The 17,003-nt window shown below is 48.6% G+C and overlaps 2 protein-coding genes across 5 annotated transcripts in view; one reads left to right on the top strand and one right to left on the bottom strand.

Moving 5' to 3' along the window:
• The first annotated feature begins 1,730 nt into the window (after positions 1-1,730).
• Positions 1,731-17,003, top strand: part of LOC6594178 (unconventional myosin-XVIIIa) — a 32,625-nt gene continuing 17,352 nt past the window's right edge. For 2 of the 4 annotated variants that reach the window (XM_026994671.1, XM_026994672.1), the window contains exons 1-10: positions 1,731-1,809; positions 2,709-3,231; positions 3,294-4,121; positions 4,177-4,320; positions 10,404-10,868; positions 10,971-11,157; positions 11,874-12,040; positions 12,104-13,014; positions 13,076-13,679; positions 13,745-13,939. In XM_026994671.1, the coding sequence (XP_026850472.1) occupies positions 2,764-3,231; positions 3,294-4,121; positions 4,177-4,320; positions 10,404-10,868; positions 10,971-11,157; positions 11,874-12,040; positions 12,104-13,014; positions 13,076-13,679; positions 13,745-13,939 (3,969 nt within the window). In that variant the 5' untranslated portion in view covers positions 1,731-1,809; positions 2,709-2,763. Of the gene's footprint in view, positions 1,810-2,708; positions 3,232-3,293; positions 4,122-4,176; positions 4,321-7,013; positions 7,710-10,403; positions 10,869-10,970; positions 11,158-11,873; positions 12,041-12,103; positions 13,015-13,075; positions 13,680-13,744; positions 13,940-17,003 lie in introns of those variants that run through there. The other 2 variants (XM_026994673.1, XM_026994674.1) reach the window with 1 other exon arrangement.
• Positions 14,295-15,968, bottom strand: LOC6594214 (lipase member H). Its single transcript, XM_002019413.2, has 3 exons — positions 15,685-15,968; positions 15,344-15,599; positions 14,295-15,278 (listed from the first exon to the last, which is right to left on the bottom strand). The coding sequence occupies exons 1-3, from the start codon at positions 15,737-15,739 to the stop codon at positions 14,411-14,413; spliced, it is 1,179 nt and encodes a 392-aa protein (XP_002019449.1). The 5' UTR covers positions 15,740-15,968; the 3' UTR covers positions 14,295-14,410.

The raw sequence follows: 17,003 nt of genomic DNA on the forward strand, positions 1-17,003 counted from the left end.
ACTCGAGACAACAATTGTAAATATGATTTGGAAAGTAATCGTCTTCCGTTAAGATCTACTCTCTAAATTACGTTGGGTCCACTTCTGACAGGGGGACTAGTAATCATAATCACTGATAGAGAATCCGATGGGTCAGGGCACTGTGGGGGCAGTAGATTCTATGTTGGGTGGAAAAAAGTTGCTATTAATATTTCTCTTTTAAGAGCTGCAGATGGAAAGACATTTGATACCGATTCGTAATGGATATTCCACATATGAACGGGAATCATAAATTCATCCTGAATTGGAGCTAATTGACATTAATTAACACAGCATCCTTTTTCCGCTGGATCCTTCGCCGTTGCGTTACTTATTTTTCCATCGATATGGCGCTGTCCAGGCACCCACCCCCTTCCCACTTTCAAACACTATAATTATGGTGAATTAAGAGGTGTGTGGGGGGTACACATGCACACAAACATACATACACATATGTATTTGCATTGATGTCTGTAACATACACACACACGAACACACATAACAAAGGCCACGGCTGTTTATTGGAATTTGGCATAAATGTTGCTGCTCTGCTGCCGCTTCCCCTCCATCCACATCCATCCACCACCACAAACACAAATCATTGATGAAAAAACTAAAAACAATTCTCCTTTTTTTATACCGACCTCTGTTTTTGGGCAGAGCACACACTGCTGACGGTGACGCAGCGCGACAACGTCGCTTATATTGTGCGTGCGACCAGGACGGAAACAAGGCAAGGCGGCCGCCACACACAGAAATCACACTAAATTCACTGCGAGATCGCCACGCGCGTGCCAATTAGTAAACGTATTTCGATTCCCACGGCTTTGCTGCACATAATATAATGTCGAAAACTTATTTTCCATAAACACACGCACACAGCGTTAAAACGTCAAAATTTTGGTTTTTTACGCTTCACTTTTTTTCAGGATTAGTGTGGACGCGTGTCAGATATACCGTCCGACCCTCAGAAATATACCGTTTAATTTTAAAAATATATCGTAAATATACTGACGAATTCATGATATATTTTACATATTCCTCGTTTTTGATATTCGGTGGAAGTACTCATCTGTATTGGATTATTCCTAAAATGAGGTTTAAACAAAAAACGGTCAAGAGTCAAGTCATAGTTACAGTTACATATTGCTTTTGTATGGAAAAAACACACAGATTATTTGTTAAGGTCACACACCCTGCATATTTGTATACTTTTTTTGTAGTATTTCTGAGTATTTTAAACCAAACTGACAAAATTTACCAAATGTTGCTGACATTTTCACTAATGTTGCAGAACTTTGAAAAAATACTAAATGTCGCTACATTTGCTACATGGGGGTTACTACAGACAGAGTGACCATACAATTTTGGTGAAAAAATGCATACAAATTTCCCGGTCGACCGTTTCATGCTTTTATAAAATATAATGTGAGAAACACATCCGTAATCGAAATATACCGTTCCACCGTCGGAAATATATCGTCACCTCTTCGAAACGGCATTTATTTGAATCCAATTTCTACATGTAGATTACATGTAAAAGTAACTTGACATCACGCTATAAATAGTGTGACCATCTTCGCAATGCAACTATCGTCAGTTGTCTCACCACACCGACTATCGATAGCCTGTTGTTATCGCCATCATCGGTCGGATCGGTGAAATTTTGTATAGAAGTAGACTTTTAAATTAAATTAAATTAAAATATTAGATTAAAAACAAATCAACTATCCATTAAAGGAGCCACTGCTGTTTCTGAATAGAAGGAATCATGCATATGGTTGTGCCCGTGTGAGTGAATGCCTTGGCGAATAAGTGTGTGTGCATTGGTGTTATCATAAAAAAAGACGTAGAAAAACTGCAAAAACAAAGGTGTTATTGACTCCCGTGACTTTCTTTTCTGCGCTTTTGCTTCTGGTTGGGGCGTGGGGTGATCAAAAAGAGAGAACATGCAGATTGTATCAGTAATTAGAAGAGTTTCTGCATTAAATTAGTGGAAAACATAAATCAAATGAGAGCGAGACGAGTCTCTGGGGCAATCAATACCAATGCCCAGCCCCCCTTAAAGTGAGTGAGTGTGGTGTTTGTGTGTGTGTGCGTGCTCGTGTATGAGAAAACAAAACAAAATCATGGAATAAATATGGAAAAAAGAAAGCGCATAATTGAATAACTAATAACAAAAACAGGGCAAACGGGCAACAAACTCAATGACAAAGCAAAGCCAGAAGCAAAGCGAAAATGCAATATCAACGAAAAATATGCCATTGTTTATGTGATTTTGCAAATACACAAACAAACACACAGACACGAACACATGCACATATATACGAATGCAGTCTGGCTGGCAGAAGATAACTGTTGTTTGTGCAGGCGGGTGGGTGCATTGCTCGCAGGGTTTCTTGGCGAGAGTGCGAGTGCGATAGAGAGAGTGTGAGAAAACTAAAAACGCAAACCGCAAGCGAAAGAGTGGGAGGGACTGAGAGTAGAGCAGACAGCAGAGAAAAATGCAAATCAAATTAGTTCAGACTAACGGGGCATGACAAGTATATTGAAAAGAAGGTAGGGCAGTGCAGCTGTCTCTCACTCTCTCCGGCCGGCTTACTTACCTTCCAATTGAATATACCTTGGGCACGCCCTTGAACTTATACACATTGAACATTCTTAACCCTATCGTTATCCCTATCCCACAGCTAGAACCTAAGGACCTCTCGCACCCACACCCAACCACCCACACAACCACAGAAGATGTTCAACTTCATGAAGAAGAGCGCCGGCGACGAGGAGAAGGAGCGCCGCAAGCGCGAAAAGAAACTCCGCAAAGAGGCTAAAGGGATCGGCGGAGGCACCAACGGTGGCGGCATCGGCATTGGTGGCGTCACCGGCAGCATGAGCACCGACGAGCTGCTGCGGCTTGACGAGGTGCGTCGCTCCCTGAAGATCCGTGGCCGGCGCAAGGAGAAGGAGAAGCTGCCCAGCGGCATCACAGCGGACTACAGTGCGGATTTCTTTGCGGCCCTGAATGCAGATGCAGTGGCCAACAGGAGCGCAACAGCAGCAGCTCCTGGAACTGCTGGCGGATCGGAGCAAGATCGTGGCAATGAGGAAATTGTAGCATCTGTGATGACGCATATCGAGAGTCGCTCGTCCAACGGCGCTGGGGTCAGTGTCAACTACAGCGAGGTCACACATTCCCTGCTTGCCGGTGGCCTAAAGGTGAGTCCAGTGGAGTACAGCTGAAGATTTCAGTCCTAATTGATGACTTATCCTTCCTCTAGAACCGCTTTCTGCCGCCTGTGCCACCAAAGCCGCCAAAGCGTGGCATTCTGAAGGGTTCCCGCAGCAACATGACCAATGTGCACGAGGAGCTCACGTTCCCAGCGGGCGGCGGCAGCGGCGGAGGTGGAGTCACCACTGGTGGTGGCACACCAGAAATGCTGATGCGCAACACCATCCAGAACGAGCTGCTGTACGAGGGAGCGGCACGCGGAGCAGCCGGTTCGATTGGCTCCAATTCCAGTCAGCACGGTACCTCCTTCACCTCCGTCGAGAGCCTGCGTAGCGACGGCGATCAACCGCATCAGCAGCGAGCTATGACCCTACCGGCCAATGCCCGCTACGGAGCGCCTCCGCAGGTGCCGCAGCTCCATGTGCTAACATCGCCGTCGCCCAGCGCCGACAGTCTCACAGATACCACAAACTCCTCGTTCGCCACGCCCCCCTTCTCGCTGAGTCCCATTGGCGAGTCGCAGGGCATCGATCGCTGGGCCCGGGTGCATGCCTTCGAGGATGTTCTGCTGCCCCTTCCCCCAGTGCAGCTGGTGCATCTGCCACCGCCCCGCCAGCTGGTCATTCGACGGCAGAAGTCGCCGCGCCAGGATTTTGGTTTCAGCCTGCGCAAGGCCATCTGCCTGGACCGCACCGAGTCGCTGACGTCGCCCATCTTTCGGCCGGTGATCTTCGCCGAGCCCGGTGCTGGAGGCGGCGCCACGGGTCTGCTGCCAGGCGATCGTCTTATCAAAGTGAATGGTACGCCCGTGGGCGACTTGTCCAGAGAGATTATCATCGAGATGATCAGGAACAGCGGCGACGCTGTCACCGTTGAGGTAAGTACCATCTTTCCTTCTTAAGTAGCCATCTAATGCGTCTGCCCATCTCCAGGTGCAGCCTGTGGCCGAATTGGTGGAGCTGAGCAAGCGATGCATGGCACCCATTACGGCCACCGTGGAGGAGATCGATCATTCCATTACCAACGGCAACTGCAACACCCTCCGGCGCAGTGCCAGCAAGCGATTCAAGCGTCAGGTGAGTCTCGGGCACTCGATCGTTAGCAGAGATCAATGATTGATGGAGCCAGCGACATCGGCATCGCTATCGCCATCCCAGCAGCATTGCAATGAACCGAACCGAGCCCCTCCACACATTAATTCCATAACGACACTGCCCATTAGTACGACTAGTATTCATGGGGCGGCTGTGATTGATTAAAACGAGTGGGGAGAAACATTAGAGATATTGAGAACCGAACAAAACTATTCGCTTTTTGTTTGGTCTCTCCATTCCCAATAGGGATTCAAATATTCTTTATGGCTTCTCTTTCGATAGAGTTTTTATAAGTATTCTTTTTGAATTCCATCTCCAATTGTAATTCAAAAATATTCAGGTATGCAATCATGTGATTCATTAGTTCCAAGGAATGTGCTAATGTTTTAGCTGTTGAATGGTGTTAAGGAAGTTAGTCATGAGTAGTAGTTCCCCAATCAGATAGTGCAGGTAGTCTCCAACTAGGAATACGTTTTCATATTACATTTGTGACAATAAGATGTGGTATTTGTATTTCCGTTTTCCAGGTATTGCACTGAATATGCATCAAAAGGTGTGCCTTTTAGCAAAAACGATAGGCTATTATAGGGACCTCTTATTGAGCTAGGTCTATAATCGAATTATCTTTTCTTCCCCTTTAATCGCTTACTTACCCTAGATTAATAGCTTTTATAAATTACTGTTGATGTTCTTTCGAAATGGAACCTATCTTATTCTGGAATCCAATACCCCAAAAGGGTATCCCTTCATTGTCATATACCCATCCCTGCCACTCACTCAGCCACCCTGTGGATGTGGATGCAATTCTTATTGACTTGTTGACTATGCCTGGAAACGTGTTTGACATTTTCTCGCCGTGTTTACTCCGTAGTTTTCGCACAAATATTGTGAAACTGACAGTTGTTGGGTGTCCCGCCTCCCCGTCGATCTATCCAGCCATCCATCTATCTATCTACATATCTGTATTGTATCTGTATCTGTTGCTATTCTCCAGTCTGTTCGGCGGGGGCTAGTCCCTTTCTATAAATATTTTCGTAGTGGATCTGTGGCGGTGTGCTGGGTTGGGCCGGGCCTCTAAGGCGTTGACATATTTCAGCGCCTTACTCATTCTCTTACCATCCATTCAAGAAGAAGTCGGAGGCGCAGACTGCGGCTACAGAAATAAACCGATTTGGCAACACTGTGGAAAAACTCGAACTGCATTGGGTATGCGTTTTAGCATTCATCCATGCAACATGCCAACAGCAGCAGCAGCAGCCAGCCAGCCCACTCTTCAAAGCGTCTTTCAGATGGCAGCAGCAGCAGCAGCGATCCCTCGTGCAGCCCAGTAGTACGCCTGGGGACATAGCACGAATATGGCAGGGCATATAGCATATAAGGTGGGGTGCTTCCGCTCTTGGGGGAGACATGCTCCCCTCTCTCCTTCTCTCGCTTGCATTCAATGTCGGAGCTCTTTCCTTCCTGTTGATATACCTTGGGCAACAAGCAGCCAGGGCGGCGCTGCCAGCGTTGACAGCGACTGCAACTTCGGGAGACTGCAGCTGTGTGTGCATTTCTACACCCACTTGGAACGTCGGCGGCGGCGGCGGCCTACACAAATAGCAGCAGCAGCGACGTCAACGCAGGCTTCGCCTCTGCCTGCGTCTGACTGTGTGTCTTTTGGTACCCAGCGTACGCAGGGTATATTGGGTTCTGGGATAGGCAAAAGGAAGGGTCTTTAAATATACATTTTCGCTTTTCTTTTTCTAATAGATCTCTAGAAGAGTCGAATAAATCGGTAATTTGTGAACATCCATCGATCCATATAATGGCGGTCCCCAGAATCTATCAACAAAACACACATTCTTTGGGTTTCTTGGGTAGCCCCTAGGTCCATACATCACCTTCATTATTCTGACTTGTTTTCTGTTTGTTGTTGTTGTTGTTGTTGGTCGGTCGGCTCGATGGGGCTTGCTGCTTTGCTTGGGAGCAGGGCCGTGCCGTCAGTACGCTGAAAACTTTGACCAGGTTCGGTAGACGACGGGAGATCGAGAAGAAACAAAAACAAAATACCGCGAGACGAAGCGACGCGACGGCTCCACCATACACCCACAGTGAAATTTGTTGTTGTTCGAGTGGCAGAGTGGCGGAGTGGCGGAGTACTGTGCCCGAAGTTGATTTTAATGTTTTCTATGCCGTGACGATTATTCTGGCTGTCATTCGAGTTTGGCTTTAATTCATAATTTGTACTCCCAGACGATTTCGTGACTGGAGTCTTGTGCAGTGCAATCAATCAATCAACACAACACAACACAACACACAGAAAAGAAACAGCAAAACAGCATAAACCGATACTCAAAGACCTATCCGATCGTCCGACTGATCGATGATTGGCCATTTTGAGGCAACAGTCAGCAGGCAGTAATTGTGTCTAATGTCAAAGCAGCGCTAAGTGCTCCGATAGCCACAAAAGCAAACATTTCCAAGGTTTTCAACGCGCGCTCCAATTTCTCATTCACTTCCCTGCTGCTGCCATTGTCCCGCTTCGGTCCGGAGATCTCAGATTTGCTCAGAGATCTGCTCTGTCCTACGCTCTGGTCATGCTCCAAGTGCTGCTGCTGTTGTTGCTGCCACAGCTGCTGGCCATGACAATTGTCGGTGTGGACAAACAGTGATCACGTAACAGAAGAGACAGAAGATTAGCATTAGCCATGTTCCTCAAGCCCAAGAGCTTTGAGCAGACGCTGCGGGGCGGCATTGTGCCTGCCGTGCCGGCAGCACCCGGTTCCGGACTGAATCCCTCCTTCCACAAGGGCTGCACGGGCAAGGCGCATGCCTGTGGCACCAACAAATCCGGAGTCCAGAAAGTACCAGCACCCAGCAAGCCCTCCGCGAAAGCCACTCCGAAGGCACAGCGAAAGAACAGCATCAGCTCGGAGACGATCAGTGAGAGCGGATCGGAGAACTCCAACAGTTGGCCCTCGTCCTCCACGGGAGGAGGGTCAGTGCCACCGCCCAAGCCGCCGCGTCTGGCGGTCACCAAGGCCAAGGAAGCGGCTGCCGCTGCTGCTCCTACTCCTACTCCCACCCCTCCGCTGCCAATTACACCGATCTTCGAGAGGGCCACCAGTCGTTCAAGGAGCTTCCGCAGCAAGGCAGAAGCCTCTCCGCCAACCGCATCCATCCGTCCGCCCTGGAACAGTTCTGCTGTGGCCGCCTCCAAGTATGCAGCCGCTGCTGCCAGTGCTCCCCAGTCCCCCATTCCGAGCCTACGGAGCTCCTACCGCAGACGTCGCGATGCCCAAAACATTGGCCTCCAATGGCCGGCCATTTGGGCCACTGCGCTGGCCGCCAACTACAAAAACTATGATGCCAGCGTCAAGCGTCAAAAGGTATCGTATGAAGCGGCATGAAGAACGGACCAACACTAAGCAGCAAAAAAAATGTTAGCATTGGGGATAAAAAAGAGATCCAATTGCAAGAGAAGAGATCCAATTAACATATGAAAGGAACATGAATTTTGATCTGACCTGAATGGCAATTTTATGCGAATTTATCAGGGAATTTAATGATACCCGATAATATGTAAATCCATTTAGAATTTCTTGTGGAACAGAAACTAAAGCAGAGCTGAAATTTATATCTCCGATGATCTTGGAAGCTTCATTGAAAGCATTTTCTGATTATTAGACTATGAGAGATTTGTATAAAAGAGGACAACTAGCTCTCGATCCTTTATTAGTTTTCATAATTCTAACATTTGAAGGATCTGTTAAATCAATTCCTAAAGAAAATCGATTACAAGGGTTATTCCTTAATTACATTTCATGATTTTAAAGAATATTTACCAATCATTGTATAACATCACAAATCGTGTAAGATTTTCTTATACACACATAAAGAATTTATTTGGAAACCCTTTAGATAATTTTCCTAGCTGAAAAACATACCCAAAACCCTGTTGAACAGTGTGCTGGAGTGCTGCATTCGTATCTGAAAAACTTTCTAGTAATTCTCCAACCGATCGATCGATCGATGCAATAAAAGGCAACAACAACGAATGAAACGAATGAAGTGGACACAAAAGATGGTATCGATCGGATCGGATCGGATCGGATCGCCGAACCATGACCCAATGTACGATTTAGTTGTTAGACCTTTTATTATTATTATGCTTGGACGGTGCGTGGGCTGTACAATCCCCGAGTCTCATAATTTACGGTATGCTTGGGTATGGTATAGTATGGTATGGCCCGCTGTCTTGTTGCTGCATTTATGGCTGGCCTTTATGGCTCAATACGCCTGCGGTGCCGCGGCGACAACGACCACGACCACGACCACTACCACTACCACCACTGCCGCGATGGGCTCCCTCCAATGAGCGGAAGTGTTCATTTAGGAACGGAGTTAGCGTCGTACGACCGTATCGTAGCTGTCTGTCTTATTTAGAGGTTCTCCATAATACAATGAACGGATAGCAGGGGGGATATGATATGATATCGAGACAGAAGCTTTAGCAAATCCCCAATTGTCTTTCCATTTTTATATACTTCTAGCCAGTGCCGGTGCCCCCACACCCCCTACCATCCATGCCCACAGCCATGTTAATTAGTCAGGTCTCTCGCGGTGTCGCTGTCTACACACCGCCGCCTCTTCTATATCTAATTTGTGTGTGTGCGTTTGCGTGCCCCTTCCCCCAATAGCTATAGCTATAGCCATAGCCATAGCCATAGCCTCCTCTGTGCGGAGTTCGTTGCACTCTTGCTCCGTTGCTCTATTCTGGAGTGCAGCATTGATTGACAGTGGACATGCGCCAGACGCGTATTTTTCTGTGTTTATCTAAATATTCTTTCAAACAAGTTCCGCGCACCGAGCGATGGATGGATGGATGGATATGCGTGGAAAACATGCACTACAAGACTGCAAGACTACAAGACTGTGAAGTGAGCGATCAATTTGGGAGCTATTTGAGCGGGTCTATCTTGTTGGAAAATCAAGAAAAACTAGACATGAAATAAGGGGGTTTTCGCTTAAATTAGGTAATTTAGAATATATTAAATGACCTCATGGACCTGTAAAATTGTTTCGAGAGAAGGCTGTCGTGTTGGAATATGCATTTGGGTTATGAATTTGAAGAAAACGGTTAAAATACAATAGAACGTGCATTTACCCGATTTCGAAACGTTGCAGAACTATTTAAATAATATATTTAATGACTTTAGGGATCTATAAAGTTGGTTTAGGATTTTAAATGTTCCGTTTTGGCATAGATTTCTGTAGTAGATTGTCGTATAGATTAGCCACAACATACTCAAATCTTGAGCATTCGCTTCCCATTCACAAACTATTTCAAAAGTCTTTCCAAACTGTAACACAATTAATTCGTACACAAATCGCTGACTAAATTTGTTTATATCTCGCATCCGTAGAGATACTTTCCCAACCTGATCGTGTCCGAGGAGAGACTTTCCCAACACAACTTCCTCTAGAGAACATTTTCCCCGAGTGCTAATTGAGGGCTATTGAACCTTGCACAATATACGAGTAGTAGTTTTCATAATTCAAAAGGAGATGCTGCGGCATCACAGCACTGCTACTTCTCCCCCAAAAAGCAGCTCCATTTATAGCCACAAAATGTGAACTGACTTCGAGAACGACTCCGCTGTAGAGAACGTTGCATAATGACGCGTCCCGTGTCTCATGTCCGTGCAACCACATCCGCGTCGTCGTAGTCGTAGTAGTAGTCGAAGGCAGAGGCTTCTGGTGTCTAGCCGAATAGCATTTGGCGCGGCGTCTGGGCGGCTAATTAGGATTTAGAAAAATCATCAAATTTAGAAATGCAACCGAAATAAACCCCAAAAACGAAACTCTGCTGCGTCTTCGTGTCTTCGCATCTGCCAGCAGGGAGTACGATACGATAATAAATGGAATAAATGCGTGAAAATGCTGCCCCCCAATCTGCCTCGAGAGTGTACAAAAATAAACAACGAAAGAACTGCTTTGTATTGAAGTTTTTGCGAGGCGGCCCAGCCGACAAAATGTTGACCCCAATTTAACGTCAATTTTTGGTTTTAATTTTTTCGCAGAGCCGCCACGAGAATAGCCATGGAGGCGGAGAAGCAGGAGGCACCTCTCCAACAGCTGTTGGCGGAGGGGAGCTGGATGCAACGGATAGGACAGATGCTGTCGCCACCGTACAAGCAGAGCGGGAGCCAGAGCGTTTGTGGCTGGTCCATCGCGGAGGTTTCACTGCAGCCATACGCCTGCCACAGCCAACAACCGTAGGAGGAGGCCATGAGGAGCCCCACAAGCTGCTGGTGCGATTGCTGCACAACGGGGAGCAGCTGACCGTCGACGAGGACGATGTGGAGAAGCAGAATAACCCCGCCCTGGACCTATGCGAGGACATCTGCGAGCTAAAGTATCTGAACGAGGCCTCGGTGCTGCATTGCCTGCGACAGCGGTATGCGAGCAACCTCATCCACACCAAGGCGGGGCCCACGCTGCTCGTGGTCAATCCGATGGCCCCGTTGTCCCTCTACTCCGAGAAGGTAACAACTGGTCGCTGAATCTGACTCTGGATCTGAATCTGTGTGTGCGATCTGGTTATTTATCTGCTCTGCTCTCTCTCCCTCTCCCCCTCCCTCCGGTAGGTTGTCTCCATGTTCCGGGGCTGCAAGACGGAGGACATGCCGCCCCACGTCTACTCGCTGGCCCAGACCGCCTACAGGAGTCTGGTCGAGACGCGACGCGACCAGAGCCTCATATTCATGGGCCGATCTGGTTCTGGCAAATCCACAAGCTTCAAGCATGCTTTAAACTACTTGGCGTTGGCCGCTGGTATGTGTCGTGTGTCCCGTGTGTCGCGTGTGTCTGTGTCTATCTATCGACTGCAACTGCATTTGGCTGTAGGCTGGCCCAGTTTTTGGGCTGTGTGGCAGCCAACAGAATGTGTTCGCTCATTCGATTTGCTCATTTGCATTGTTGGCCAAGAAAATGCAGCTGCAATTAGTCGCCCCAGCCCAAGCCCAAGCCTACCTCCATTAGTGCCACAGAAAGGCGGAGGGAATCAAAGTGGAAATGGATTCCACCAGTATCTTTTAGTTAAATGTAGAGTAGCATTTCAGTAGTATTTTCTTCTTGCTCTAAAATGATTTCCAGGCAAATTAGAAGTCGTTTTAGACTCGTTATTTATAAGCAAACCCCAAAAGCAGACTTAAAGTTATAGATTGTATCTACCACATCCAAAATGTTTCCCAGTGTGGCCTAACTCACTATTCAATGTTCAGAATAGAATAAGCAAAGACAATCTAATAGTAAGATGAATAACGCCCATACATTTTAATGGTAAACGATTGTTTAAAGTAGATCTAGGATATTATAAAGACTTATATTATCCTCACAATAGGATCCTCTTTATACCCATAATCAAAAAACACAAGAAGCTCATGGTGTTCAGTCTTTATTCCAGATATCTTTAGGGGCTCGAATAGATTCTAGAAATAAAAATAGTTTCCTCATTCGAAAAAGTTCTGAAAACCTTTTCTTTTTAACAGGTGCCTACAACAATTTCATAAATGCCGAAAAGGTCAATGCCTTGTGCACCATTCTGGAGGCATTTGGCAATACAAGAACCTGCCTCAATTCGAATGCCACACGCATGACGCAGCTGCTGAGCCTGGACTTTGATCAGACGGGACAGATAGCCTCCGCCTCGCTGCAGGTGAGTGTGTGGAAAAACAACTAAAAGACACTCTTGGTTATGGCAATGGTAATCCTCTTTCAGGTACTCCTACCCGAGCGACAGCGTGCTGGGCGACGGCTAGCGCACGAGCACAGCTTTCATATTATGACGCGACTGCTGGCAGGGGCCGCTGGGCTGCTGCAGAAGGAGCTGCACTTGGAGAACATCACCTCCGAGGATAGCCATCCGTTTATATCGCTCTCCCAGAAGCTGGAGGACCGGCATCGGGCGGCCAATGACTTTATGCGCACGGTGCAGGCCTTCGAGTCGCTCAACATCGATGCGAAGGCAGTGCGTGGGATCTGGAGCATACTTGCGGCCATCTACCATCTGGGAATTGCAGGGGTGACCAAACTGGGAACCGGATCCACGGCCCGGACGCAGTTTGCCAATCCAACGGCGGCACGCAAGGCGGCAGGGCTGCTGGGCGTGAACCTCGAGGATTTGTCGTCGGCTGCCTTTGGCCTCACGCAACCGAATGCTCCGAATGGCGGACTGAGTCCCTCGAAGTCGCCCACGTCCGACAATGGCCACGAGTGGGCCTGGGAGCGCCTGGAGGCGCTGGTCATTGGCCTGTATTCGGAGGCCCTGGCCGCCGTGGTGGCTCTGATCAATCGTCAGATCTGTACTTCCGCTCATACGATTGCCTCGATCATGCTGATCGATACGCCCGGCTTCCAGAACCCCGCGAGCTGTGGACAGCAGCTCGGGGCCACTTTGGCCGATCTGCGGCACAACTATCTGCAGGAGCGGCTGCAAATGCTCTTCCATCACACCACCCTGGTGGCGCCGCGCGATCGGTATGCCCAGGAGCTGGTGGAGATCGAGGCGGATCAGGCCTCGGAGTGTCACCCGGGTCCGTTGATCTCGCTGATCGACAAGGCGCCACAGAATCATGTAGTGCGCTCCTCCCAACGCGACCTCCGCGAGCACGATCGTCGAGGGATGCTATGGTGAGGATTCTCTGGGATTCATTACCGTTTCCTTTCGTTAATTTTGATTTCCCTCCCCTAGGCTCCTGGACGAAGAGGCTATTTATCCGAACTCCAACGACGACACATTCCTCGAGCGCCTGTTCTCGCACTACGGCGACCGGGAGCACCATTCGCTGCTGCGCAAGTGCGCCGGTCCTCGGCAGTTTGTCCTGCACCATCTCCAGGGCACGAATCCCGTGCTCTATGCCGTCGATGGATGGGTGCGCAACAGTCGCGAGCATCCAGGCATACGGAATGCAGTGTCCCTGCTGCAGGACAGCAGTCGGGAGGAGATCAATCGCCTGTACATTGGCTCCCTGACGCGTGGCTCCGGCGCCATGGTCTTTTGTGGCTCCTTTGCTGGGCTTGAGGGCACCCAGTCGCTGCGCCGTGTGTCCAGCATTCGGCGATCCTTCACTACCGCAGGAGTGAAGCGCAATTCCATTATGCTGCAGGTGAAGTTCACTGTGGATGGGATCATCGACACCCTGCGTCGCACTGGCACCCACTTTGTCCACTGCTATCTGCTGCAGCACAATGCCGGAAAGCAGGCCAAATACACGGCCAATGGCTCGCCTCACTCCGCGGCGGGTCAGACGGCCAGCGAGGAGGAGATGGTGAATGTGCCACTGTTGCGGAGTCAGGTACCGGAAGACACTAGAAATATCCAAGTGGCAGGCATAATGTTTTCTGATTCTCTGTTTCTTAGCTACGTGGCTCTCAAGTGCTGGAGGCAGCGCGTCTCCATCGTCTGGGCTTCCCCGAATCTGTGCCATTGTTGGAGTTTGTGCGTCGCTTTGGCCTCTTGGCCGGCGAACTGGCCAACAACAAGGATGTGAGCGTGGAGCAGATACTGGCCATCAACGAGTTGGATGTGGCTAGCTATCGTATAGGTCCTAGTCAGGTGAGTCGTGGTTTTGTTGTATGGAAACTAAAGAATGAAAGAAGAACCCTTCTAATGGCCTGGCCGGCGCCACGCTTTTGCCACAAGAAAGTGAATAGGAGAATGCCCATTGCTGCTTTACTCGATCCATCAATGATCCTAATTGATTAATTACATTACAATGCTAATCGGGAGCTACTTCTGTAGGAGTACTACTTCGAATGCCATCTTCTGGGTCCCGTTCCTCTACTCTTTGGGATATTAGACACCTCCTTTTCCATCTATATTTACATCTAAAAGACTAGCACTCTCAATGAAACTCAGTTCCCCCTTGGATCCCCTACATACAGATATATGTAAATGTATTTTTCACATCTAATTTTAAGGGGGAATGCTTTGGATTTTAATGGCTCTTTAGTTCTAAACTTAAACATTTGGATAAATCACATTTGTTGGACACTCGCAGTGCCCTGCCTCGAGGGGTGCTGCTGCCTACTGCGGCCAAAATCGTGGGCCACCCGTCTCAAAAACGTTTGATTTCACTGGCGGCTTCATGTGAACCATGCCATCAATGTGGCCGTATGGCGCCTGCCGCCGTGTGCTCAGGTAGTAGACACCGTTCTTTTGGACAGCTGGCTCACCGCCCATGAACTGATCGCCATGGCATGTCTGTCGCATGGCGTGTATGCTGGAGCTGGTGCTGTTGCTGCTGGTGCTGTTGCGGCAGTGGCAGGTGGCCGAGTGTATGGCTGCCCCCGAGTCGCATCGCAAGGCGGGGAATAATCTGGGACGACGTATCGACTCGGCGAAGTAATACAAGGCCGCAAAATGATCGCAAACAAAGGCAAACTCCGCGGCCGTTGCATTCGGACAGTGCGGCTGCCCCAGGCCCCAGTTGACGAAGAAGGAGGCATGGCTCAGGAGATCGCTTGGATTGCCCAGGAGCGTCAGATCCGTGTGAATGGACTCCACATACATGGCATCGTGGGGCGACAGTCGGTCTTCCGGTCCGAGACTCAGTTGCGTGAGACCAGCGGGATCCAAGGCGATTATGGCGCCCAGGAGCTGCGGGCGCAGGTGCTTCCCCGCCAGCCCGGATATGTGGCTGCCGGCGCTGTGGCCCACCAGGTAGATCTGCTCGTAAGGCACGCCTGTGCTGTCGTGCAGAAAGCGCAGCATTTTGGCCACATTGGCGGCAATGGAAGACAGCTGCGTAGACACTCGCTGGTAGCTGATGTCCATTGCCTGGCGACTCCAATCCAAGATGATTACATTGTAATTTCCGCGTGAAAGATAGGCATCCTTGATGGCGGCATTCGAGCAGGACTCACTGCGGCCCGACCAGCCATGAATGGAAATTCTACAAATAAGAACTCGGGATTGTTAGAGGAGCGGGATGGCATCTATGGACGGAGGATCCCCTACCTCACTGGCCATTCGGGATTGAAATGCGATTTCCTGAGCATTCCCAGATCTCCTGCTCGCAGGAATTGTCTCTTTTGGGGATTCAGTGGAGTGTAGAGATCATAATGGAGCAAGTGGCTCTGCGACAGGCGAGCCCGTGCCCCGATGAGCAGCCCCACCTCTGTTTTGAACATTGCCTCGAAGACTTCTGTGATGGTTAACGCACATTTTCCTGGCTCATAGGCAAACAACCGCTGGGGGCCACGGGCACTGGTCACTGGAAAGGAAACAGAATGGACACGGGTGGAATCACATGGCACTCGGAGATCGAACATAAAGATCACGCTCGGATCAACACTCACTTCCCAGTGGGCCACACAGCAACACAGCAGCTAATAGGAGTATTCGGCTTCGCATCTTGGATTACGATTACGATCGTAAAATTGCCACACACAATATAAAATAAAACCAGATGTCAACGCCAGCCACAATTAAAACCCACTTAAACTTAGGGTTTAAGGCTGTTGTTTTTTCGAACTAAATTGTATCACACACGCTGCCCGCCGCTCACTAAAAGAACCTGCGAATATTTTCGGATTTCTGAGCGGAGCAGAGACCTGAGCGGACACCGTCCGAAGTGTTACAAGCTCTGAGCAAAAGTATGGCAAGATTCTAGATGGAGGCTTGGTTAAATAAAGTCTCTGACTCGCTGTCTCTCGGTCCGTTCTCGGCCCGCAGTTGCTTCTGACGAGACAAGGGCGACGCTGTCGAGCCGGCGGCCGGTCCCGGTCACTGTCATGATGAACGACTTGATGATGTTGCCCCAGCCCCAGCCCCAGCCGCTGCCGCTGCCACTGCCACTGCCACTGCCACTGCAATTGTGGTAAGTGCACTCGTAAGTACAGGCAAACACTTGCCGACTCCCTGATCAATTGATCGGTGCCGAAATGAGGCCTATATCCGAGAAGAGAACCTGAATATCCCATGCTAATTTAAGGCTTTCTCTTGGGCCTTTGTGTGTTGTTTAAGATATTCATTTATTCATTGACTATTTTATTAATTTCCCCCAACGACACGCAAACGAGTGTATCTGCGGCCTAAGATACAGATACGCGCTCATCCATAATGTTTCGGAAGAGCTCTCTTATATAAGAGATTGTACGCCTAAGGCTTCACAGATATTGATTGGAAAATTGTTTGAAACGCAAGGAATTACGAAACTATAAAAAAATAATTAAATAATTGCCTATAAAAATAAACAAACACCAGAGATTGTCAGAGATCAGACCGTTTTAGAGCTGTAATTGTTTATGAATCATATTTAATGTTTCACTTAAGAACTAATACCATCTATGATCTGTGATCCACGATCGTTTTACTCCAATTCCACATCCAATTAGGGCTTTTCGATAGATGACTAATTATATCTGCAAACAGAAAGCCATGACGAGTCATTGATCTTTCAAAGAACGAAGATCATCTCCATGGATTGTCAGAGAGATACGAGGAGAGAGATATAGGGACATGTCGGGGCATATTCTCAAATTATAGGGTTCAGCAGCTGTTTTGCATACCATTTAGCATGTCTTTAGCTTTTGACTTGACACGATCTCTGGCCCTTCTGCCCCTACCAATCTCTCTCTCTCTCTCTCTCTTTCTGGGGAAGAAGCCTCACAAATGA

Source organism: Drosophila persimilis, unplaced genomic scaffold, assembly GCF_003286085.1.
Source record: "Drosophila persimilis strain 14011-0111.01,24,50 unplaced genomic scaffold, DperRS2 tig00000000-arrow-pilon, whole genome shotgun sequence".
NCBI classification, from domain to species: Eukaryota; Metazoa; Arthropoda; class Insecta; order Diptera; family Drosophilidae; genus Drosophila; species Drosophila persimilis.

Excerpts from the sequence above, each read along its gene's own strand:
- LOC6594214 (XM_002019413.2), bottom strand. The coding sequence starts at position 15,739 with ATGCGAAGCCGAATACTCCTATTAGCTGCTGTGTTGCTGTGTGGCCCA. Across the intron at positions 15,600-15,684 it reads GCTGTGTGGCCCACTGGGAA|TGACCAGTGCCCGTGGCCCC; the intron begins GTGAGTGTTGAT and ends TTTCCTTTCCAG. Across the intron at positions 15,279-15,343 it reads AATCCCGAATGGCCAGTGAG|AATTTCCATTCATGGCTGGT; the intron begins GTAGGGGATCCT and ends TCTTATTTGTAG.